The sequence below is a fragment of the Dipteris shenzhenensis genome, chromosome 30 (genome assembly GCF_047967505.1).
Source record: "Dipteris shenzhenensis isolate YYH24624 ecotype China chromosome 30, Dip_SZ_1.0, whole genome shotgun sequence".
Classification (NCBI taxonomy): Eukaryota; Viridiplantae; Streptophyta; class Polypodiopsida; order Gleicheniales; family Dipteridaceae; genus Dipteris; species Dipteris shenzhenensis.
Genome location: NC_141625.1, coordinates 3412917 through 3437157, shown reverse-complemented (window position 1 = coordinate 3437157; position 24241 = coordinate 3412917). Strand labels below are relative to the sequence as shown.

At 42.5% G+C, this 24241-nt stretch overlaps 1 protein-coding gene across 1 annotated transcript; it reads left to right on the top strand.

The window, feature by feature from the left end:
• The first annotated feature begins 11345 nt into the window (after nucleotides 1-11345).
• On the top strand, nucleotides 11346-14818 carry LOC147881616 (pentatricopeptide repeat-containing protein At2g33680-like). The gene is made up of 2 exons (XM_087401221.1): nucleotides 11346-11655; nucleotides 11812-14818. Exons 1-2 carry the CDS (start codon nucleotides 11540-11542, stop codon nucleotides 14816-14818), a joined length of 3123 nt encoding a protein of 1040 aa, XP_087257347.1. The 5' UTR covers nucleotides 11346-11539.
• Nucleotides 14819-24241: the final 9423 nt, after the last annotated feature.

Below are 24241 nucleotides of genomic sequence, written 5' to 3'. Positions count from 1 at the left end.
ATCATTTCTCCAGAAAGGAGAGCTTGACATGGCAACATTTTCATCATTTCTCTATGACCAATATTCAATCTTGAGGCGGATAATACTAGGGGGTGCTTGCCTCCCTACTCATGATCATCCCTTTACTAGCCCATCTACCCTATGTAGAACTAGAAACTGTGACAAGTTCGAGTATGGGTGGCCTTGAAAAGAGTTTGTTTATTTCTTTTGCAAAAATCGGTGAGCGAGAATGAACATCTATAAATCAAATAGGGGTAGTGTAGAACTAGAAACTGTGACAAGTTCGAGTATGGGTGGCCTTGAAAAGAGTTTGTTTATTTCTTTTGCAAAAATCGGTGAGCGAGAATGAACATCTATAAATCAAATAGGGGCTTGGGCCATAAAGTCACCAAGATGAACATCTAGGCAAGTGTTGAGGACCATCATGGGATTGGATCAATAGGTTGCAATGATACCATGTTAGATTTGGGACAGATGTTGGAAGGCAAGCCAAGAAATTGAAGAAAGTTCTAACTCTGTGATATGGACACGATAGAGATATAGACAAAAAAGATTGTGTTCATCTATCATTTTGTTGTACATGGATAGTTACATCTTTTTGAAGAAGAGTGGTTATATAACCAATTGTTTAGGACAACCATTGTGTGTGAATGTATCTATGGTGTGAGGACTTTATGTATTTTCAATAAAGCATGCAAACTTTGCAAATGTGATATTTTGGAGATCTTTGCCACAAAATAATGTTCTTTGAAGCTGCTTAAAATTGCATTGCTCTAACAATGCATCCTAGATTTTCTCTTCTCCCTCATGATCCGATAGCGGTCTTTAAGTGCAAAGTTTGTGGTGGGAGATCTTGATGAATTTCATGAAAGAAAGACAACTTTCTTCCTATAGTCAAATACAATGGTCACAATGGCATTGGGCATCTCAATAGTGATTAACGTGATCTCATACGTAGAAGCACTCAATCGAAAAGAAACTTTAGCCACAAACACCCAGGAAAATTATCATGAGGGACAAAGGATTTGTATCTCAATGTGGATTGGATGTAATAGAGAGGCTAGGTTGGTAAGGATTGGTCCAAGGTACAACGTGGCCTGCATGATGTTGCTCACCACCTCAAGGTAGGCCTCTTCTCCACAGTCAAAGTGTAATCAATTGCACAAGTAGGATGGAGGATGCAAAATATGGAACTCAAGAAGTTTGCCAGAGTTTTTGTAAAATGATAGAAACAAGAGTTTCCCATGCATGTAAACAGAAGCACAATTGTGCACACACACATACATAAACATAGTGCATAGAGACACATGTATAGCCACACCACCTGCACACATACATGATAAAATTCTGTTGTGTCTTCCATGACATTGAAGGAAACTGTCTTGGGCAGACTTGATTTCAAGAAAGCTAACCCCCATTTACAAGCACTATGAACTTGTAGATGAGACGTAGTATTTGTTGAGAGTTCACGCTCAACATCATGTGATCATGTGTGCATAGCACCATCATGTGATCATATGTGCATAGCACTAACCTTATAGAGTGCTATAAAGGAAAGGGTTAGATCCCCTAACCCTAACCCTAAAAGGGTTTGTATATATTCTATTTTTTCAACTAATTCTAGTGTACAGTTAGTCATTTGTGGTGTGCTCTCTAGCTGTGCCCTCTCTCCTCATCTCCACTCTTCTCCTCTCCCCTCTTCATATTTTGTCATGGTATCAGAGCATGGTTCTGCCTTCCGTTGAGGCGCCATCCTTCTTGTGAGAGTGATTGAGAGATTGAGAGATCGAGAGAGATTGAGTGTTCCATTCTCTTCCGTTGAGAGAAAATTCCGTCCATCGAAAGGAGATTTTCCGTCATTTGTTCTTGAGAGATTTCCGTCATTTGAGAGAGTTTATTTGGTGTTTCTTGAGTTGAGAGAGAGAGAGACTTCCGGTCATTGACAGCCTAGACTTCTTTGAGAGAGACAGAGCTTGTTTTGAGATATCAAAAGATCTCACGAAACGCCCAAGCTCATACCCAGGAGCTTGCGAAGTCTGCTGTTGTGTGTGCGAGGTGTTCTGTTGTTGCTGATAAGACTCGTGAGTAGAAGCTTCATCAACAAGGCTATGATCTATAGTTGCAGAGCTCACCTTCCGCCATAGCCAAGCCTTGTGTCGAGCATAGCCAACTTTCAAGGTGTGGCCAACGAAGCGACGCTCCATCTTCAACAACGAATCGCATGAGCCTAGAGTTCAAAGTGACTCTCTTCCTTTGGCTGCCAGCGAGATGGCGACGTCCTTCTCCAACAAGGCCAAGGTGGCCTCCAACGACAGCCGCTCTGCATCGACTCCTACTCCTCCAACACCCTAGATGCTTCGGTAAACAAAAGCGAACCACTTCGGCAGAATCACCTATCGAGCAAGAGGTATTCTTGATTCGATTCATATAGATGTATGGGGTTATGCATAGACTCGCAGCATCAATGGTTCACTTTACTACCTGACTTTCATCGATGACCACATAGCAGATATTGTTGGGTCTACTTTCTAAAAGAGAAATCTAAAGTCTTTTCTAGATTTGAAGAATTCAAAGCCATGGTTGAGAACCAGATAGGAAAAAATATCAAAGTCATGAGATCAGACAGAGGAGGTGCATACATGTCTCTAGCATTCATGAACTTTTGCTGAAGTAATGGCATACAAAGACAATTCACATGTGCAAATACTCCTTAACTAAATGCAAGAGCTGAAAGGAAGAATGGTGCTTTAGTAGATATTTCTAGAGCAATGCTTAGTGAGAAGCATCTTCCAAATCAGTATTGGGCAGAAGCAATTTCCACTCTAAACTACTTGCTTAATTGGCTTCTGACTGAACCAATTCAGGGTATGACACCTTATGAAGCATTCACTGAATACAAGCCATGTATTGGGCATCTCCACATATTTGGTTGCATAGCATATGCCCACATACATGATGATCATCGCATAAAGTTGGATGTGAAGTCACACAAATGCATCATGGTTAGCTACAGAAGAGAAGAAAGAAAAGCATACAAGTTGTATGATAATTGATCCCATCAATTGAAGGGTCATCATCTCTAGAGATGTAATTTTTTATGACAAATCAATGGAAAACATCAAATACACAAGAGATAGACAAACAAATTACTCAGACACCTATAGAAAAGGTTGATGAAGAAGAGCAAGAATTGCCAGAGACACCTCGAGAAGAGCAGCAACTCAAATGGTCTACTAGGAAAAGTAGACCACCGGCCAGATTGACATATGTTCATAAAGGAAAAGAAATTCAGATTAAAACTACAAATTATGCTCTTATGACTACCATCATGGCCACAAAAGAGCCAATGTACTTTGAAGATGCAATTGACAAGCCAGAATGGCAAACTGCTATGAATAAAGAAATGGAAGCTTTGTACAAAAACAATACTTGGGAATAATGTAACCTTCCACCAGGAAAGAAGCCATTGCAAACAAATAGCTTTACAAAGTTGAGTACAATCCAGATGGAAGCATTGAAAGATACAAAGCTAGACTAGTTGCAAAAGGATTTGCATAGCAATATGGTCAAGATTATGATGAGACTTATGCTCTAGTAGCAAAGATGGAATTCATATGATTCTTTATATCACTAGTGACACTCAACAGATGGAATGTGTATCAGATAGATGTCAAGAATTCTTTTCTCAATGGCTCCTCAATGGTTACCTAGATGAGGAAGTCTACATGTAGCAACTAGTAGGGTAGGTTGAACCAAGGAAAGAGCATCAGGTTTGCCATCTCAACTATGGCTTAAAGTAGGCACCTAGAAGTTGGTATAGCAGAATCAACAAGTGTTTTGCTAATTCGGGATACATGAAATCCAATGCAGATCATACTCTCTACTACAAAGTTCAAGGAGAAGACATTATTATTGAGCTTTTGTACGTAGATGATCTAATTGTGACCGAAAGTAATGATAACTTCATCAGCAAAAAACAAGACTTATCTACAGAGTTGCACATGAAATATCTTAGACTTATGCACTATTGTCTTGGAATTGAGTTTTGGAGAGACTCAGACAGCACCTTCACGAGTCAACTAAAATATGTTGGCAGTCTCTTGAAGAGGTTTCATATGGAAGATTGCAAGATTGTAGCCAGTCCCATGGAGGAGAGTTTGAAACTTACTAAAGATCCAAACAAGCCTACAGTCAATGACATGTACTATTGGTAGCTCATCGGATCTCTTATATATCTGACTATCACATATTTGTATTACAGTTAGTTCACTTGCACAGTTTATGGAAAATCTAAGATAGCCTCACTGGAATGTAGCCAAAAGAGTCTTGAGATACATCAAAGGTAAAAGACAGTTTGGAATAGAATACAAAGGAAGTCATCCAAGGTTGCATGGATACTGTGATAGTGACTATGCAGGAGATCATGAGGCCAGGAGATCCACATGGGGATATGAATTTTTCCTTGATAAAGGTGCTATATCATGGTTGTCAAACAAGCAACCAACTGTTTCTTTCTCTTCAATAGAAGCAGACTATAGAGCACTCACAATAGGTGCATGTGAGGCAATATGGCTCAGTAGACTATTGTCAAAAACAGATTACTTTAATGAATCAAAGCCAACAACAATATAATGTGATAATAAATCGTCAGCTCAAGCATTGGCTAAGAATGCATAGTATATCACTCCAGGAGAAAGCACATTGATGTTAGAGAGCACTTCATCAAAGAAAAGTATTGCTTGGTGACATCACACTACAACATTGTCACAGCAAAGAGATTGTTGTAGATATCTTTACCAAACCACTTGGCAAAGAGCTTTACGAGAAACACCAACAAGCTCTTTGTTTGACTCAGAGGAAGGACATTCCCATTAAAGGGGTGTGATGGAATGTAATGCTCAGTACTTCTTCGATTCCCTAGAATCATCATCTTGAGGGAAGGCCTACTTCATGATGTTAATCTTGAGGGAAGGTATTGAGGATGCATCTCAACATCATATGTTCAATATTGTGCATAGCACTAAAACATAGAGTGCCATAAAGGAAACGGTTGAAAACCCTAACCCTAATCCTAAAGTGGTTTGTATATATTCATCATTTTCAACTACATCTAGCATACAATTAGTCATTTGTGGTGTGCTCTTTAGCTGTGCCCTCTCTCCTCATCTCCACTCTTCTCCTCTCCTCTCTCCATATTTGTTCAACCATGGACTATGAGCATAAAGAATGTGCTGCACCCCACATGTAAACACTTAAGTTTAAGAGAAAACCCAAAAAATTTACAGGCATTGAATTCAATAGGTGGGGTTGAGTATACCATGTAATGCGTAATGTTTCACCCCATCCATCCACCATGCTTGAGTAAACTCAATGACGGCATCCTTGAACAATTTGCACATCATTTTTCATCATGGAAGGTTGTCATAAAATTTTTGCTAGCTTGTCGAGTGCTCTCCAACCATGTGCTCTCATATTTTTGACATTAGGATTAGCTTCTAAATTTGTGGAGCTTTCGCACAATGCCTTCCAAAAACCAAGTTCTGCCATGCCAATTCTTATCATGATTAGATAATAATCTTCGCGCCTTTGCACCACCCATTGAAACATTACATGGAAGATTTCCTAAAGCCTTGAGAGTTGTGCATATTTTTGAAACGTGACGCTGACTCCATGCAATCCCATGCTGGATAAAAGAACTTCGAGCTTTGCAATAGAAGTTGCGGCCCTTTCTTCAAGTTTCATATTCCATACATACACTATATATAAGGATAGCAACTTGTCGATCAAGTGCATGCAAGACACAAAAATGCACTCTTTCTAGTGGGATGTTAATAATTGCATCCCAACTTTCATCAATTTTGTCTCGAAATGTTGCACTCTCTTGATCACAACCATTGCTCCATTGGTATTTACCATCATCTACATTGTTTTTACTATTTTTTGTGTTCTTTCCAACGTGTGAGTGCATGCAAAAGAGACATGGGTATGTTGCATTTGCACCTGTCTAGACTCATAACATGCACTTCAATGTCTTCAAGTCTCCTAACATATGCCACTCAATGTTGAAAGATCCAAACCCTTCAACATGAAGAAACTCCCTTGGTTTAAGCATCTATAATGCTTGGAATTGGAGACCGTTCAAAGACCCACTCCAAGTAAGCGTGGGCCTCTTTAGGGACTTTAAATGATGTAAGCCACCAAATATGTTTTTCTAATTGCACACTAAAATCCTCAATAACTTTGCTATCTTTTGCATGTTGTAAAGACTTATTCATAAGTGTAATGTTGACTCGCTCTAACGTGTGTTCTTTCCCTACTTCACACCACTCATCCAACTTGATAACCAATGCTAGTTTTCCATTGCAATCTACAAAAGCATAATAGTAAAACCATCAAGCCTATGCACGGGTTGTCATTAGCATGATGCTTTGAAGGAAACATGACATGAAGATCCAAATTATTACATTCACCTCTTGTCTTCATGTTGTAGGACTGGACCATTGCAGCTTTTGAGATCTTTTTTGATCGTACTGTTTTTTTGGCAACTTGATCATAATGCAACACTAGTGTGTTTGAAATGTGGAAAACTCCACCCAGCATGTCTTGCACAATAGAATTATATCTTTTTCTATATTTCATAATATATTGAGGCTTGGCAATATTGGAGTCTTTAGACCATGGCAACGAAGTTCATTATAAAAAATAGTATAAATGGCTTGCATCCTTGCCTACTAATTCTAGCAGCATCACAAGCAAGCACCACTTTAGATGGATTGACTATATTGTCCAGATCATGGACCACCTCTTGCAATACTACAAGGCGAAATGCATGTCGTCTTGGGTCTTGAAGAATAGAAATGAATTCCTTTCTTTTAATGGCACTCTTCACAGCATAAAGTGTGTCGTAAGTATTCTTTCCTACAACATCATTAATAAAGTTCCTCCAAAATAGTTTAAGAACAAAAATTCAACATAATAGAGAGAAACAATGCAAAAAATTGAAAGTACATTCAACAAGCACAATGAAAAAAAAAGAGACATAATACAAACCGTGTGGCTTGCACTTTACACTTCCTTCCACCACTAGTAGCTGCTAAGCACTCCATTGGTAGTATAGCCCTACACCTTTGCTGCTGTAACCAAGACCCCAAATGGAGCATGAACACCTAGTGTGTAGGCCCTATTCATGAAGGTGTTGCACCAACCTTGCAATAATTATACCAATGAGGGAAATTGAAACAACTACAAATTTGTACATTTTGTCACAAGAAATAACTTGCCATCAGACCAAGTAGAGAGACTAGTGTATGTGTATGCAAATGGTAGAGTCTTGAATGATGTCAGGGAGAGTGTAGTGGCTATTTTTCTGGTTTCATGGTTGTTTATTTTAAATGAATACAAAATTTCTTAATTCCTTTCAAATCTCAACAGAAATGATATAGATCTTTGTGGAATTTTAACAAAATTTGAATCAAACCATCATGAAAAAATCATCCATGCTTGTGTGAATATCTAGTGTTTCAATCTATAGGTGCATGCCATGGAGTCACCCAATGAGTTATAGAATATCCAGGGGTTCACAGCAATGCTTGGCCATGTATGGACATTCCATAATATAGAATGGAAGATGGAATCTTTCTCAAAAAATAACTAAATAATTTGGTATGAAAGAATGCAAACCTACTAGCTTTGCAATTGTAATAGGTCATAATACATTTAATATTTTAAAATGCTACATTGTATTGGCAAGCTTTTTGGCAAATCTTTTGTTGATCTATGGAGTAGGTTCCATAGGAAGAAAAGAAAGGTGCTCGTCTTTCTTTTCATTTTTAGGCAAAAAAGATGATTTGTATAATGAATTAAAAGTTGTGTATACATGATCATTATTCCATATGATGCCATAAAAAGCCTATAGAGACTTCACATAGAAAAAGTAACTAGAACTTTTACTAGCATAAATCTCTTTCTTCAATTTGTTGGCAAGCTGTCCATCCCCAGAATGACAACAATTTTTTGTCATTTAAAAGACTTTCGTCTGCTTCTTCTATGCTTTATGCAAGGAATAGCTAAATATTTTTTCTCCTAGAGAACTAAGCAAGTATGTCCCTCCTCCAAATAGTTAGTCACCCCCACCCTTGGAAAAAAATTAAGCCAAGGTAAGAACCTCAAAATTAAACAATAAGCCCCCTACGAAAGCCCCTACCCGCCTCCTCCCCCACACTTTTCCTCAAATCTTGACCTTGGCTGCTCCTCCTCTCCTCCTTACTTCGTCTCCCTCTTGCTCTTTTTCAACTCTCCATAGGCTCTCACCCCCATCTTCTTCCTCTTGTCTCTCCATCATCCTCCTTTCAAGCTCTCGTACGGCTACACTACCCATTTTTTGGTTGGACTAGCTCCCTACCTCTTCCACGACTTCCCCCTACCTAATCTATGTTAGTGTGGTGGAGGCTCGAGAGCAATGGCTGGGGCTTCAAAGCGTCACCTTTGCAGAGGAAAAATTTGAGATTGGTAAGGAGGGGAAACATCAGAGCGAACCTCTAAGATTGGAAAAAATGTTGTCAAGTCTTCGCGAGGTTCAACTATCTCACAATGCTACAAGTAGGTCATAGAACCCCATTAATCAGATTGTGGCTCTTCGATTGTACTTGGCAGGCAAATTCATCCCATAACTACAGGACATAGCTTTGCATGCAATGCTAGGAAGTTGGTCAGGTCCAAAACACCAAACTCTTGGGCGCTAACAAGGATGGGAGTGGATCTACAGCCAGGAGGAGGTGTTGCATCTATGATCGATGGAGGTGAAACTTGGGGGGTGGATTTGCCATCGGGTTTGAGGCCATGGTCAAGGTGGAGGAGGTTGGCAAAATCCTCCATGCTGCAAGAGATTGGGGGGGCATGAAAGTGCTTGAGTTGGCACCGCTACCTTTCAAAATTGCATTGACCAAATCATCGCTTTTCATTGTTTCAATGATCCAAGGAGGCACTCTTGTTTGAACAAATGTGAAAGAGTTGGGTTTTCTCAGTGGAGGGTGGGCAAGTGGGAAGCAGAGGAGGAAGCCAAGCGCTATCCAGATGGGGGTAGGTTAGGAAATTTCACATTAGATTAGTTTGGTTTAAGTTAGTTTCATTTCTTTAATTCAATTTACTAAGCTAAGTGCCAAGTGTACCTGGGTTAACATGGATTAATGTGGACTAATGCAAGTTTTGAAGTTGAAGATTGAAGTTTTTTGTGGCATGTGAATTTTCTATATAGAAAAGAAAAAATATTGGTACTTGAATCATGCTCGTATCTTTGTATTACAAAAGTTGTGATTTTTTAATGAGTCGATAGCCATTGGGTGGGATAATCTTGAAATTAGCTATTGCTTCTTATTCTTTAGAGTAATAAGAGAATCTAATTAAAAAAACTCAAATCTGATAACTAATGTCTTTCTTACTTGTTGTCATTTGAATCTTTCTTGCCTCACAATCTCATTAAGAATGAGTCTATCGAAAAAAGCGTTGTAAATTCACCTTCATCTATGTGAAAAACTAAGCCATCCCCTCTTGATTGAGGAATCTCTTGTTTGTTTTTTCCCCTTACCAACCCACCATTTCTAGAGTAAATTTAGGATTATTCTAAAACCAATTTATTCTTAGCCCTAAACTCGTTCAATTTGTGTATTGAGATCACTAGATCTAGCATGTTACTTCAATCAGGGCTAATATCCTTTCCAAATCATCTATTTTGAAGCTCTAAAAGTGCTTAGCTTTCTAAGAAAGACCTCTCAATAGCATGACTTTAGCTGAATTGGCATTCCACTTGGCATCAATGCACCATGAGCGAATGATCTAATCAAATGTGCCCATGGAGACAAGCTCTTGACAACCTCTTAAGCAATTTAGAGACCCATCAACCAACAAGTAATGTTGACTTCTCTTGCTAGGATACGACTTCATAGCTTTCTATGATAGCATAATTCATCCTGCATACACTACTGGTTTGCCTTTGTGAAGCACCAAGCACTCCCGACATATACAATAGAAGAAGAAAGAACATGCTAGTTTGGATTTGTGAAACACCTAGCAACATATAAGAATAACTCACATGCTTAAGATAATTATTAGTTCTTGCATTATATTTTGAATTGCTATAGACCAAGCTTGAAAGCTTCCAAAAAAAAGACCTCAAGTGCTCATCATCTTGTTTCATTTGCCACACACCACGTTGATATCGTAAACAAACATCTGCCATAGACAACATTGGTATCATAGACAAACATTTCGTTTCATTGCCACAGACAATGCTGGCATCATAGACAAACACGTGCATATTTAAATTAGGGAGCTGCGGGTGGCAACCCAATGGTAGGCACCTGCCTACTAGGGCGGCGGGCTTGTGTTCAAATCCAGCTCCATACAGCGCATGCCAAGGGCGAGTGCCCCTCGATAGAGCCAAAAAGGGTGGGGGGTGAGTGGGTGCATAAGTCAAAGAAACAAAAGAAACTTGCGAAGGCATCACTAACTTGACTTAAGCTAGTACTACACGAAGACATCGCCTTCAAAAATTGGAGCCACGATATTTCGTTACACTCTATCATACATAGGGCATTGGCACATTGATGGCACTAGGATGGGTTTAGGCTTTGTTATGATTACTTTCATCCTAGACCAAGTGGTGTAGGATGGGTTTAGGATTGGAATGGAGCTTGGCTTCATGACCGTAGGAACTAGACAGGGATTCCTTTGACCCTAGGAACTAGAGAGGGATCCCCTTTTTAGGGATTAGAAACCATGCGATGATGACATGTGTCCTTGTTCACCCTCTAAACACATGAAATGATGCCATGTATCCTCTCCTAGTTAACCCATCCTAATTCTTTTGACTACTAGCACATGGTGGGATTGGGACCACCTTTATGTATTTCCTAAGGCTTGGTTGTTACACACCATGCCCCCACCTGCCAAAGCCACAATTTTGCTCCTTCTGGTTGGCAAGGGTGCCTGCCAGTAGCCCACTTGTAAGGTTCTCGCCTATGTGCCATTGAGTGTAAGGTTAGCAAGCTCAAACCCCACCAGCTACATTGGCAATAATTTTGATTGTTAAGAAAGTGCCTGTCCCATATGCTTGGGCCAGGGGTTTCATGAATCCATTCATGTTTGTCGAGGCGCATGTGGCGGGCCACGCACGTAGAGGAGGTGGGCGTCGTCCCAATGACCAGTCGGTGGCTATGCACTGTGGAAGGTCGTGAGGACTACAGGACTGAACAATTGGCGACGTGTGAATGGTATCACCACCAGACAATTGTAGAATGTCCAGGGTAGTCTCGGGCGGGAGAAGAGGGTCTAGGGGAGTCTATGGGAACGGTACTTTAGATGCCCTAAGAGATACTATAAGCAGAGCAACCCCCATTGTGATACGTCTTCGCTAAGAGTACCTCTTTACTCCACTTCCTTCAATCATGAATTACGGCCTAGCTTCTTATTTGATCACGGCTGGCGTTAACAGAGTATTTTGCGGACATTCTGCGGATTGAGAGAAATAGACTTCTTTGCGCTGATGATACATCAAATCTGCCTCGGATTAAAGCCAAAGCCATCTGGAAGAGCTTACCGTTGCCGTCAGCAACTATTTCACATTGGAGAATTTGGTGTGGAGAGTGGATTTCCAATAGGGTACGCTCTTAAACTCTAATCGACGCTTCTTCGTTGGTTTTGTGAACCAACATTTTTCGTTCGCAAACATGGATCTGACATTGTAACTCCATTGTCTGTTTCTTTCTTTTGGCAAAGAGTTTCAGGTTGCGGTTCCATTTCGAAATTTTTTTGCAGGCTGCATCATGACGAGCAGCTGGATGACGAGGGAGTCGACGTCATGGACCAGCAAGGGATTCCCATTTCAAGGGACACTATTTACAACCTTCTGCAACAATGTATCAAAAGGAAAGACCTTGCAGCTGGGAGACGCGTGCGTTCCCTTATGGCCAGCAGTGGACTTGATTCCATTGCAGCTCTGGGTGACCACCTCATCCGCCTGTTCGCAGCTTGTGGGAGCTTGTTGGAAGCAAACCAGGTGTTTCACAAGGTTGCGAGGCCTAGCGTGTTCACTTGGAATGCGATTATTTCAGCCCATGCAAAGCTTGGAGAAGGCAGGAAGGCTCTTGATTTATATAAACAAATGCAGCAGGCTGGCTTAAAGCCAGACAAGGTAACGTTTTTGTGTGTGTTACAAGCCTGTAGCAGCATACAAGGTATAGGACAGGGCAGGCTTGCGCATTGCCAAATTGTGCAATGCGACTTAGTATTTGATGTTGTTGTTGGGAACACTCTTGTTGACATGTATTCAAAATGTGGCAGCCTGGAGGAGGCTCGTAAAATATTTGATAAATTGCCAAATCGGGATGCGGTGTCATGGGGTGTCATGATTGCAGGGTATCACACACATGGATGCTGCCGTCCTGTTTTTGAACTATTTGAGAAGATGCACGAGGAAGGTATTACTCCAAACAGAGCTGTATTTTCTTGCATTTTGAAAGTATGCGGCAGCACAGGAGCCATAGGGCAGGGCAGACTAATACACAACCAGATTGTACAATTGGAACTTTTGTCAGATGCCCTTATTCGAAACACCCTTTTAAACATGTATGCAAGCTGTGGGAGCCTAGGGGAGGCTCGCAAAGTGTTTGATGAACTGCCGAATCGAGACGTGCAGTCATGGGGAGAAATGATTGCAGGCTATGCCCAGCATGGGCATAGTCATGCTGCTCTTGAACTATTTGAGAAATTGCAAGAAGAGGGTACAAACCTAGACAAAGTAACATGTTTGCGACTTTTGAAAGCCTGTAGTAGCATTGGAGCTATAGGGCAGGGCAGGCTAACACATGACCAAATTCTGAAAGGTGGACTTGAATCTGATGTTGTTGTTGGGAACACCCTTGTTGATATGTATGCTAAATGCGGGAGCCTTGAGGAGGCACACAAAGTTTTTGATAATGCAAAGAATCGCGATGTAGTTTCCTGGAGTGTAATGATTTCAGGATATGCAGAGCATGGGTATGGCCCCCCTGCTTTTGAACTTTTTCGGAAAATGCAGGGGGAGGGGATAAAGCCAAGCAAAGTTTCCTTTTTAGGCATCTTAAAAGCATGCAGCTGCATAGGGGATTTGCAGCACGGTAGGTTGATTCATTGTCAGATCATAGATAGTGGCCTAGTATCCGATGTACTCATTGGGAGCACCATTATTGACATGTATGCCAAATGTGGAAGCCTTAAGGAAGCACGTACTGTGTTTGACGGCCTGCCCAGCCGAAATGTTGTCTCATGGGGTGCAATGATTGCAGGGTATGCCCAACACGGGCTTGGGATTCCTGCTCTTGGACTTCTGAAGAAGATGCAACGAGATGGTATCGTTCCCGACAAAGTGCTATTCTCATCCATCTTGAAAGCTTGTGCTAGCATTGGGGCCATAGACCAAGGCAGGGCCATTCACAACGAGGTCATCCTACAGGGGTTTGAATCACATTTGATTGTTGGGAATACTCTTCTTGACATGTATGCTAAATGTGGGAGCCTGGAGGAAGCACGCAGGGTCTTCGATAATCTGCAATGCCGTGATGTTGTAACATGGGGTGCCATGATTGCAGGTTATGCCCAGCATGGGTATGGCCTTGCTACTCTTGAACTTTTCAAGGGTACAATACAGGAGGGCATAGAGCTTAACAGAGTAATATTTTTGGGTCTTTTGAAAGCATGTGGCATCATTGGATCCATTGAACAAGGCAGGTTAATACATAAAGAAATCATCAGAAGAGGTCTCGAAGCAGATGTCGTTGTGGGAAACACCCTCCTTGACATGTACGCCAAATGTGGGAGCCTAAATGAAGCATGCAGAGTGTTTGATGGATTGCAGACTCGAGATGTGGTTTCATGGAGTGCAATGATTGCTGGTTATGCCTGGTATGGTGACTGTAGGCTGGCTGAGCAATGCCTCCAAGAGATGCAGCAACAAGGCCACGAACCAGATGATGTGACATTCACAAATGTTCTTACTGCCTGCAGTCACGCTGGCCTATTTGACGAAGGCCGCTGGTTTTTCAGACGTATGAGAGAGGACCATGGCATCAAGCCGAGTATAGAGCATTATAGCTGTATGGTTGATCTTCTGAGCCGTGCAGGATGCCTGATCGAGGCCGAAGATCTTCTTCGGACTATGCCAGTCCTACCAGATCTTATTGTGTGGATGTCTTTGCTCACAAGCTGCAAAACATATGGGAACACAGAGCTAGGACGGCGTTGCTTTGATGTTATTGTCCACTTGGATCCGGATGATGCATCTGGCTTTGTGCTTATGTCAAGCATCTTTGCCGATGTGCACCTGTGGGAGGATGTTGAGAAACTGCAGGAGCTAAAAAAATGTACAGGTGCACAGAAAAGGCGTGCAATGGCTTGGATTGAAGTCAGCGACAAGGTTCAGGAATTCCTTGTAGGAGGTGATAGCTACCCCCAGAGTGATGATATTGATATTAAATCAAAGCTATTAAGTAGGGTTATCAAGGATGAAGGGTATGTTCCTCAATTGGACTCTGTGTTTAAGTTAGTGTCAGATGAGAGCAAAGAAGAACTTTGTGGTCATTCTGAAGAATTGGCTATAGCTGTTGAGATTATGGATACACCAGAGGTATCTACTTTTGCAGGCATGCAGAATTTTTCAAATTGCCATCTTAGTGAGGCTGTATACATGACTGGAAAGCATGAAATACAAGTAAAGGATGCATACCATTTTCATGATTTGAAGAATGGGATGCAGCCTTGTGTGTATCACTATGGATTAAGTGTGTAAGTATTTTACTCACATAAGCACGATTGCTTTTTGTTTCCTAATGGCACTATCACTAAATGGGCTGAAGAAGGTTTGAACCTTTATCGGGATGGACTGAAAGAAACATGGAGAGTGTAACAGTGGGAAAATGAAGCTCAAGTAGTGGTGGTTAGCACTAGAATTTCTAGGGGTATCATGGGGATAGAGAGGGCTCAAACATGGAACTTCCAGTAAGTGATTTATCGTTGCTATTCATCCCTCAGAGGTCCCCTCTTTTGCTTGGTCATTGCTCAGTGTAGGCAATCATTTTGCAGATTGGACGCTCATGTCTCTCGTCCTTGGTCACCCAATCTCTATCCAAAGGCACCCATCTTTTTGTGCCAGCTCCTGGTAATACTGCTGGTTGAGCAACAGCCTGGTATTTTTAGGTGCTACACGTAGGGTCATCACCTTGAATTCAAATCCTGTGACTAATCTAACCATAGATAGATGCAATTGACGCAAGGAAACCAAACCCATAAGGTTGAGTAAGGTTGAGCTAGTGACCTCACCTCCCAGCCAGAGGGTCACTGTTTCAGAACCGCCCTGAGCCTTAAGGTCAGGAACACCGTGGAAATTGAAGGTCTGGTCATGCATCCCATACCACATGCCAGGCTACTACTTCCAGGCCAACAGATCCATGTCCCTAGGATACAAATGCCCTCCATACTTGGCCAATTGCTTGTATTTATTAGCCTAGTGCTTGCTATTATTTAGCATTTGGACTTAACGTTTAGAAGCCATGCCTAAAGCTCCACTTCCACAAAGCTCTCCACTTTTTTCTAAAGCCAAGCTTTTCCCAAAATAGCTAGCTTTTCTTGGATTAGCTTTTGCCTTTCTAGGATCGGCTTTATCCACTAGATCTAAACCTCATCCACACTATCTCCAGTGTCAGCCTAGGTTATTTCGAACCCTGGTGACACTGTTCCCTAACCCTCGGCCTATATTGATACTGGGTTAGTCTAGTCTCAACCCAACTTGGTTTAGACTATCATTAAGCCTTGTTTCATCCAGATCTTAACCCAACTTGGTTTAGACTATCATTAACCCTAGGTTATTTAAATTTGGTTAAGCTGTAGTTAGTCTTGTTGGGGACTTAACATTCGTCCCCTGGATATGTCCCCATAAATCAGGGTGGAAATAACAAAACATGAATATGTACTCTTTCAACATTTATTCAGTGATTCTTTGACTGTGCTTCTCATCTTGAACTCGATCCTGGCGTAGCTGTGAAAACCATGGAATCCATCCAATCACCCTTCGAGGTATTCTGAGAAGTATTAGTCTAGAATCCACTGAGTAGATTTAGAAATTGATTAGAACATGCTTACTCTTACTAACCCTCTCGCAAGAGATCTGAGTGAACAATATGTGACAACCTTAATCTCTTGATCATGTACTGGATCAATAATGATCTCCAGAATTGTTAAGTAGTTTCCTGTCGCTCTACCCAAGATATATAGGGTACTGTCATTATAGACCTTGATGAATACTTCATTGGATGAGCATCCCATCTTGTTGTATCGCCATTCAATTCGAGACTCTTAACACTGCTATTTCAGCTTGCTGAACTCTCAAGTGCTCTGAAATGAGTACTCACCGGGGCCACTGGATCTGTGGACCGCCCCTGACCTGTCTGGAGCAGTCCTGACCTGCCACATGCAAGATGGGTGCTGGTATGCTGTGTTAGCAGGCCCTGCTCTGCTAATCTGAGGATGTGGCAGCCCCGTCTGGCGGCCTGCAGCCTGCAGTCTGCATGAAATAGAACTAGCTGTATCTCTAACTAGTTCTAACTCCTTAGTCAGACCTAGACCAGACTAGTCACAAAATTATGCAGGAGAATGCCTAGGGTAGAATTGGGGTACCTTTTAGCACTTTGAGAGAAATGTATTACAGAGCTTGTGAGGGGCTGCACAAGGACAGAAAAGGTTAATTTCTTATAAGAGATCTTGCTGTAAGAATCCAATTTGGCATGATAACTGTGTATTGAGCATAAGCAGCGTACAAATGAGGCAGCCATGCCTTTTATAGATAATAGGGCAGGCTGTTTCACTACATAGGTTATGGGATTATACCCCAAAACTACCATGTGGCATCATTCTAGCAGCCTAAAGTACAATGTACAAAGCCAATTACAAAGCCACTTACTATTTGTAACAGTCTTTCCCACCCAAAAAGAAATTGTCCTCAAATTCTGAGAAGTCACTGGAACAATACAGGAACACAGTGAGAAGAATAAATGCTACATCTCCAAGCAGCAATGATGATTACTGCATCACTCCTGCCAAAAGTGCCTGAACGAATTTGGCATCACATTCACTCACAATCCCCTGTGGCATAAGACATTTTCCATAAATTGGGAAGCAATCATGGAGACTGAATATTGAGTTCTGGTGGGTATGAAATGTGCTGCCTTAGTGAGGCTATCGACCACAACATAGATGCTGTTCCAGCCTCTAAGAGTCACAGGCAAATCCGCGATAAAGGCCATGAAAATATGTGTCTATTTACCTTCAAGAATAGGCAAAGGTTGGAGCAGACCAGCTGGCTGAGGTTTAATTCTCTGTTCTGCTGTCATAGGTCTTGATTAATCCTGTGTGACCAGCTATTGGTGATGAATGCAGCTCCTACACCACCAGCATCTTATACACTGAGTTTTCAGTAAGGAAAAGATTGCAGCTGCTTGATCTAATAGGTATTCCTCTTAAGTTCCATGGATCCAATCCTTTTTATATATGTAAGCTGGACTGAGTTAATAAATTTCTGAGGGTTCTATAATCAGTCTTTACCTTGAAATGACTCCCATATATGTAGTGATGCCATTCCATGATAGCATGCAATATGGCTAGCATTTCCCGGTCGTAAATGTTGTAGGTCAGCTCAATGAAAGGGAAAAATGGGCCAATTTAGAGGCCCTTTAGAGGCCTTCTAGGTGGAAAATGTGGAAGGACTATTAAGTCCCCATTTTTGATGTGACATCTAATCCTATCTACTCTCACCGCCTTCCTCCTACGTACTGCCTACACTCTCTTCCCCAATCTCTCTCTATCTTCCTCTTCCCCTCACCCTCTTCTCTCTCTTCCTCTCCCTCTGCCCGCCTCTCTCTCTCTCTCTCTCTCTCTCCTCCTTCCTCTCCCCCTTTTTCTGCCATCTTTGGCATTTCACCAAATCTGCCCCTTCTCCTTCATTGCATTGGTATCAAAGCTCCGACTCTGGCCACAGATTGCGTGCAGTAGGAGCTACGCCAGCAATGCAAGGCAGCTGCAGCATATGCTAACAAACAAACCAAAGGGATAGGCGGCTCAGTTGTCCTTTCTGCTCCATGCTCCACTTGTACAACGTCCTGTCGCGAGACACCAGCCTCTCCTTCAACCGAATGAAGCATTGATAGCAGGAGCTTTCACGAGCCTACCCGTCGACAAATCATCTGCAACAGCCTCAAGGCTGTAAACTTTGCAAAACCAGCGACTAACGAAGCTATCAATGAGCTAAGCAGCAATGTGCCTGAGGACTAACGCTGCCCCATCCACTCTCCTCCACTTGAATCCCACTCCTAACGTAACTAACAGCACCGACCTGCTATCCGGATGACCTTAGTCACAGCCCAAATTCGCCCGCACCACTTGCTCCGTCGCTTCGTTGAGCCTTGCGGCACCCATCACTGTTGCTCAATCATTGAGCCACACTATACCCTGCCCTGCCAGTCGCCGCAAATAGCATCTTGGGTGATACAATCGGTGTCACCAAGCGATCTCCAGGGATGTGCAGCTTGTCGTTGCCGTGCAATGGTCGCCTCAGCCTAAGACCTTAGAATTAGCACTTAATTAATTGTTAGGTTAGATTAGCTTGGGTTAGGTTAGTAGTCAAGGGTGTCGTTTAGGTTTTGGTTAGGTTAAGTTAGTTGGTCAATTAGGTTAACTTAACTAGGGTTCAATTAGTAGGTTAGTTTGGGCTAGACTAAGTTAGTGTACTAACTGTCATAGAGGTCTTAAGTTAGTGCTGTCCTAACAGTCCTACGCGTCGTAGTGACCCCACCCCCCCCCCCCCCCCCCTCGCCCCCCCTTTTAAAAGAAAAAGGGTGAAATTTTCATTAGGGGCCTTTCACAACTCTATTTGGAGTCATTTGGACACCATTTTGATCAATTGCCCTCTCGAGCTTTGTCATCGGTCTTTTTCGTGGTGCTACACACTATATCAGGTACTCATTACAACAGGGTTTTGTTGTCTACTTCTCTGAGTCCATTTCATTGCCGGCATTCAAGCTTCTCTCTCCCGGACAACCACCATGCCAGCTAAGCGTGCCCCTTGGGATACCTTGCATGATAGTGATGAGGCTACTCAGCATGAGCAATTGCCTTCCATAGTGGGTGTAACCGTTGGTGGTACAGAGACCCCTATAACTTTAACTCTCTCTTGCATCTCAAGAAGCGCAGGTAGTACAGGCACAGTTTTTGGATACCCTTGCTTCTATGCTCCAAGGTGCTTTCCGCCAGATGGGACAGGAGTTCAGCCAGCAGCTTACCACGGCCATGGCTATGCAGGATACGGCTCTTGCCCAGATGGGATAGCAGCTTGAGCAGCAGATTGGCCAGGCTATGCAGGACAAGGGCAAGTAATCCCCACCGCAGCAAGGGGACCACTCACACAGTCATAAGGATGTTTTTTTTGCTCCACACAGGGGTTTTATGGTGGCAGTTGCTCGCTGTGCCTAAGAGCATCAGTCTTATGGACCGTTGCATGTATGCCAGCATGGGGATTATTTTGACTTGGATGATGCATTATCTGTGTCATAGAGAACCTTCTTGCAGGATATCAGGCCATCTTTTGGCTCATAGTTTTTTGCATCCATGCAAGGCAGAGCCGTCTCTTTTGGGTCGGCTCGTTGGTATGCATCCGGTTAGTGCTCCTTTCACTGCACCAACGAGTATGCCTAGAGCTGGCCTTGGTTTATATGGAAGCCCACACCCCTGGGACTCGGGAGAGAGGTCAGTCCTCTTCTTAGCCCTTTGGTATGCCATCATTTCGGAGAGATGCATTTGGTAGAGAGACCTAGCCAGGAGCTCATGCACCTATCACCCCGCCAGTGAGCACATACAGCCAGACACAACCAATGCATCAGATGGCAGCAACTACTACGCAACGGGGGGTTACGATGGACAACAGGTCACTTTTGATGAGATGTTGGCAGATTCCTTGTGTTCATATAAGGCCCTACCTAAAGCTATTAAACTTGAGATGCCTTTCTTCGATTATGTGAACCTTAAGTGTGATGCTGCCCGCACTTTTGGAGGTTACGCACACATGAATTATGCAGCCAAGGATGTCAAGGACAAACTCACAGTGCATAAGTTCAAAGGGGACACTCGCACACCTAATGAGCTGGAGGAGTGGCTTATGAAGTTGGAAGATTATTTCTGCTTCTACCCAAACCAGGATGAAGACCGCATAATCTTTGTGGATATGCACATGCAGGATGCACATACGTGGTGGCGGTATTCAAAGGCCAACCACATGGAGGGGTTTAAAGAAATGATGGTTACTACCTTCGTATCCCCACTCATCTTGGATCAGTACTTGGCTTAATTCTATGCATTGTTGTAGGCTGGTACAATACTTGCAACGCTTTTGGAGGCTTTCCTTGTTTGTATACGATGTATCTGAGAAAGGGAAGTTGATGCGTGTCATCCAAGGATTGAGTCCTTCCTTGGCTACAGATGCGAAGGCACATAACCCTCAAACAATTGAGCATGCGAAGGCACATAACCCTCAAACAATTGGAAGAGGTGTTTGAGCCCAAATATTCCAACAAGTATAAGATGGCAGCGGGCAACGCATATGGGAATGCAAATGAGGTTGAGAAGAAGCCTAAGGTTACTAATTGGCATGATAGGAAATCAGCAGCAGCACCATTTTCGAGGTTTCCCACTATTATAGGTAGCAAGATGCCATATGCTAAGCCATACAGGTCATTTGATGCTAAGCCAGGAGCTGAGCCATGTGCTAGAAATAAAAAATCAGAATTTAAACAACACACTAGGGCTATTTTGGATAGCAGAAAGCGGGCAAACTTATTCTTTAAGTGTGGTGAGAAGTGGACTCCTGAGCATCGGGAAGTTTGCAAACTGTGTAATAGTGGTACTGTAAAACTCAGCATGAGTATTGAGATATGGTGGAGCCATTGAACATAATATGCATGGTATCCAATGACACTCAGCCCACCTGTGACATGCAAGGCCATTGGCCTACAGTCTTTCATGTGGAGCATCACGTTGCTATGTCTTTTCATGCGCGGGAGGATGCACTGGAAATGCTTCTTTGGACGAGGAGGAAATAAATTGGGATGCGCAACAAACAATTTATGCTCTCTCTTATCATGCCTTGATGGGTGCTAAAAGTGTTTAAACTATTAGATTGAAAGGTCAAACTAATGGCAAGACTGTTCACATGCTTGTGGACAGCAATAGCACTCATAGTTTCATCAATTCTAAGACTTTACAGAAGGTGGGACTGATTGCTACTGAGATTGATAATGGGCTGAGAGTAGAGGTGGCAAATGGACAACATTTGATCAGTAAATTTTATTGCCAAGATGCAAGCAAGCTCTCTGAGGATTATGAATTTGCTGGGGATCTCTTGGCATTGGACATGGGCGCAATAGATGTCTTGGGCTGCGATTGGCTCAAATCTTTGGGTAAAATTAGCATGGATTTAAATGCCCTATCACTAAGCTTTGTCCACAAGGGTAGAACTGTAGCATTGTATGGCATTGCCTCTCCTAAATTGCAAGTCATTTCAACAAGGTAGTTGGCCAGAGAGCTTAGGAAGGAGCAAGCCCTTTATGCATTGAATGTCTCAGTATCTCAGGGGGTATTATTTCCCGTGTTGAGGATTGTGATATGCAGCACTTCCTCCCAGAGTTTGCTGATGTATTTGCTGATATGCCATCCCAATTGCCTCCCAAGAGGGATATGGATCATGCCATTGTTCTAGAGCCTAGCAATAAGTCCATAAACAAAGCCCTGTACCGTCTTTCTAAGGTTGAGTGGGAGGAAGTGGCCGTATAGCAGGTGCGGGAATTGCTTGAGAAGAACTTCATCTCTCATAGCACTTCTTATTTTGCCTCCCTGGTCCTTATAGTGAAGAAGAAAGATGGATCGATCGTACTGCATGTGTATTGATTACAGGGATCTAAACAAGGCCACTATCAAGAACAAGTTTCCAATCCCCAGGATAGATGCTATTGGATGAACTCAAGGGTGTTCAGTTTTCATGAAGATAGATTTGAGGTTTGGTTACCATCAAATCAGGGTGAAAGAAGGAGATGAGCACAAGATTGCCTTCCGCACAGAACGGGGCTTGTTTGAATTCAAGGTGATGCCTTTTGCATTGACTATTGCACCGGCTTCCTTCTAGGTGCTGATGAACAAGACATTGCAATCACTTCTTTTTGGATGCGTGCTGGAAATTTTGAGGATGCATCAGATTTATGAAAAAGTCAGCAAATGCACTTTTATGGCAAAGGAGGTTGAGTACCTGGGGCATATTGTGAGTAGACATGGCATTCAAGTGGATCCCGCAAAGGTGTAATGCGTCAAAGATTGGCCACAACCACAAGAGCCCACCCACTTGAGATGATTCTTAGGTCTTGCTTCCTTCTAGAGGTGCTTTATTCGCAAATTTGCAAGAGGGCAGATCCTCTTACTGACCTGTTGAAAAAGGATACTTTTCGGTGGTCAAAGGAAGCACAACAAAGCTTTGAAGACCTGAAATTTTCTCTCACTCATGCACTTGTCTTGGTATGCCCTGGTTTTTTGTGTCCTTTCATTGTGGAGGCAGATGCCAGTGGCAAACAATTGGGGGTTGTTTTGAGGCAAGCACACAGGGTAGTAGCCTTTGAAAGCAGGAAGTTTGATGCCAAAGAACTTAATTACCATGTTTATGATTAGGAGATGTTGCCTATTTTGCATGCTTTCAAGAAATGGCACCACTATCTGTATGGGAGTAAAATTAAGGTGAGAATAGATCATAGGACACTCAGATTCTTCCTCACCCAACCAAATTTGTCATATGAGTAAAAGAGGTGGTTGGTTGCAGTCTAATCCTATGATTTTGACATTGAGTACAAAAGAGGGAAGGAAAACGTGGTTGCAGATGCCCGAGAGGAGTGTGAGACTCTCTGAAGGGTACTCTTGAAGCTTAACCAAGCTTTCATGATAGCAGCCATAAGAGGGGAGGAAGGAGCTTTGAGGTGAGCTGATTTGAAAATCCATCTCCTACTATCTTTCCAACCTCCACCACTGGAGGGAGTGTAGGACCATATTTTAAAAAATTCCTTCCAAGGTTCTTGTCCTCACAAGAGTCCTCTAACCACCATCATGCATAATAAAGCTCTTCTCCATAGGTCCGGATATAAAATATTGAGACCACCTTCCCACTTGGGTAGGATAACGGTCTCCCAAGACACCTTGGCTTTAGTGTCTACCATACCATCTAGACCACTCCAAACGAAATTCCAAATCAATCTTTTGAGCTGAGTGATGCACGCCCTAGATTGGCACCAACTAGAACAAAATAAACCCAGCTGTGGCTAGCAATACCTGGTTGACTGTCACAACCCTGCAAGTGAGGTACGGTTTTGCTAAGCTCCAAAAGATAAGCTTCCTTGTTACACTATCTAACACCGAGGCAAATGCTGTGATGGAGATATGCCCACTCCGACCTGGTAGCCCATATACCTAATAGGGACACCCCTTTCGGTCGAAGTAAAACCAGTATAGTCCCCTAGGTTGGAGTAACCTCATCACTAATCCTAAAGCCGTTGGATTTGTTCCAATTAGTGTGCACCTGTTGCAATGCAAAAAAAATCCAACCTGCTCTAAAGGAAGTGAGATTCTATGTATTGGCTTCCCAAACAACAAGAGTATCATCAGCCAACTCCTATCCAAGAGCTCCTCATATTGTCTAAGTGGAAGTATCAACCCAACAATGTGATCTCAAAAATCTGCTCATTGCTTTAGCCAACCACAAATAAATACAAGAAGGGGGCATCCCTAAGATGAATTGATCTGGAAATCTGAAATCGCTCACTCCTTTCTCCTCTGATGAGCACCTGGCTATGCGCTGATTTGTATAAGGAGGAAACCCCTCTAATCAATGCATCCGAGACTCCAAAACGTGCAAGGCTACCTTCCAAAAAACTCCAATCTACTCTGTCATATTCCTTTCAAACTTAAGAGTAATGGCAAGGTGTTGACCACTTCCCAATTTAAAGCTTCCCAGAAGGAAAATATATTATCCAAAATTCTTCTCCCATGCACATAGCCCAAAGCTTATGTATCGTGAATAAGATCCATAAGAAGGGGTTGCAAATGAAGACTTACTGCCTTGACCAAAATCTTAAAACAC

Coding starts and splice junctions, on each gene's coding strand:
- LOC147881616 (XM_087401221.1), top strand. CDS start 11,540: ATGATACATCAAATCTGCCTCGGATTAAAGCCAAAGCCATCTGGAAGA. Junction 11,656..11,811: donor GAGAGTGGATTTCCAATAGG/GTACGCTCTTAA, acceptor ATTTTTTTGCAG/GCTGCATCATGACGAGCAGC.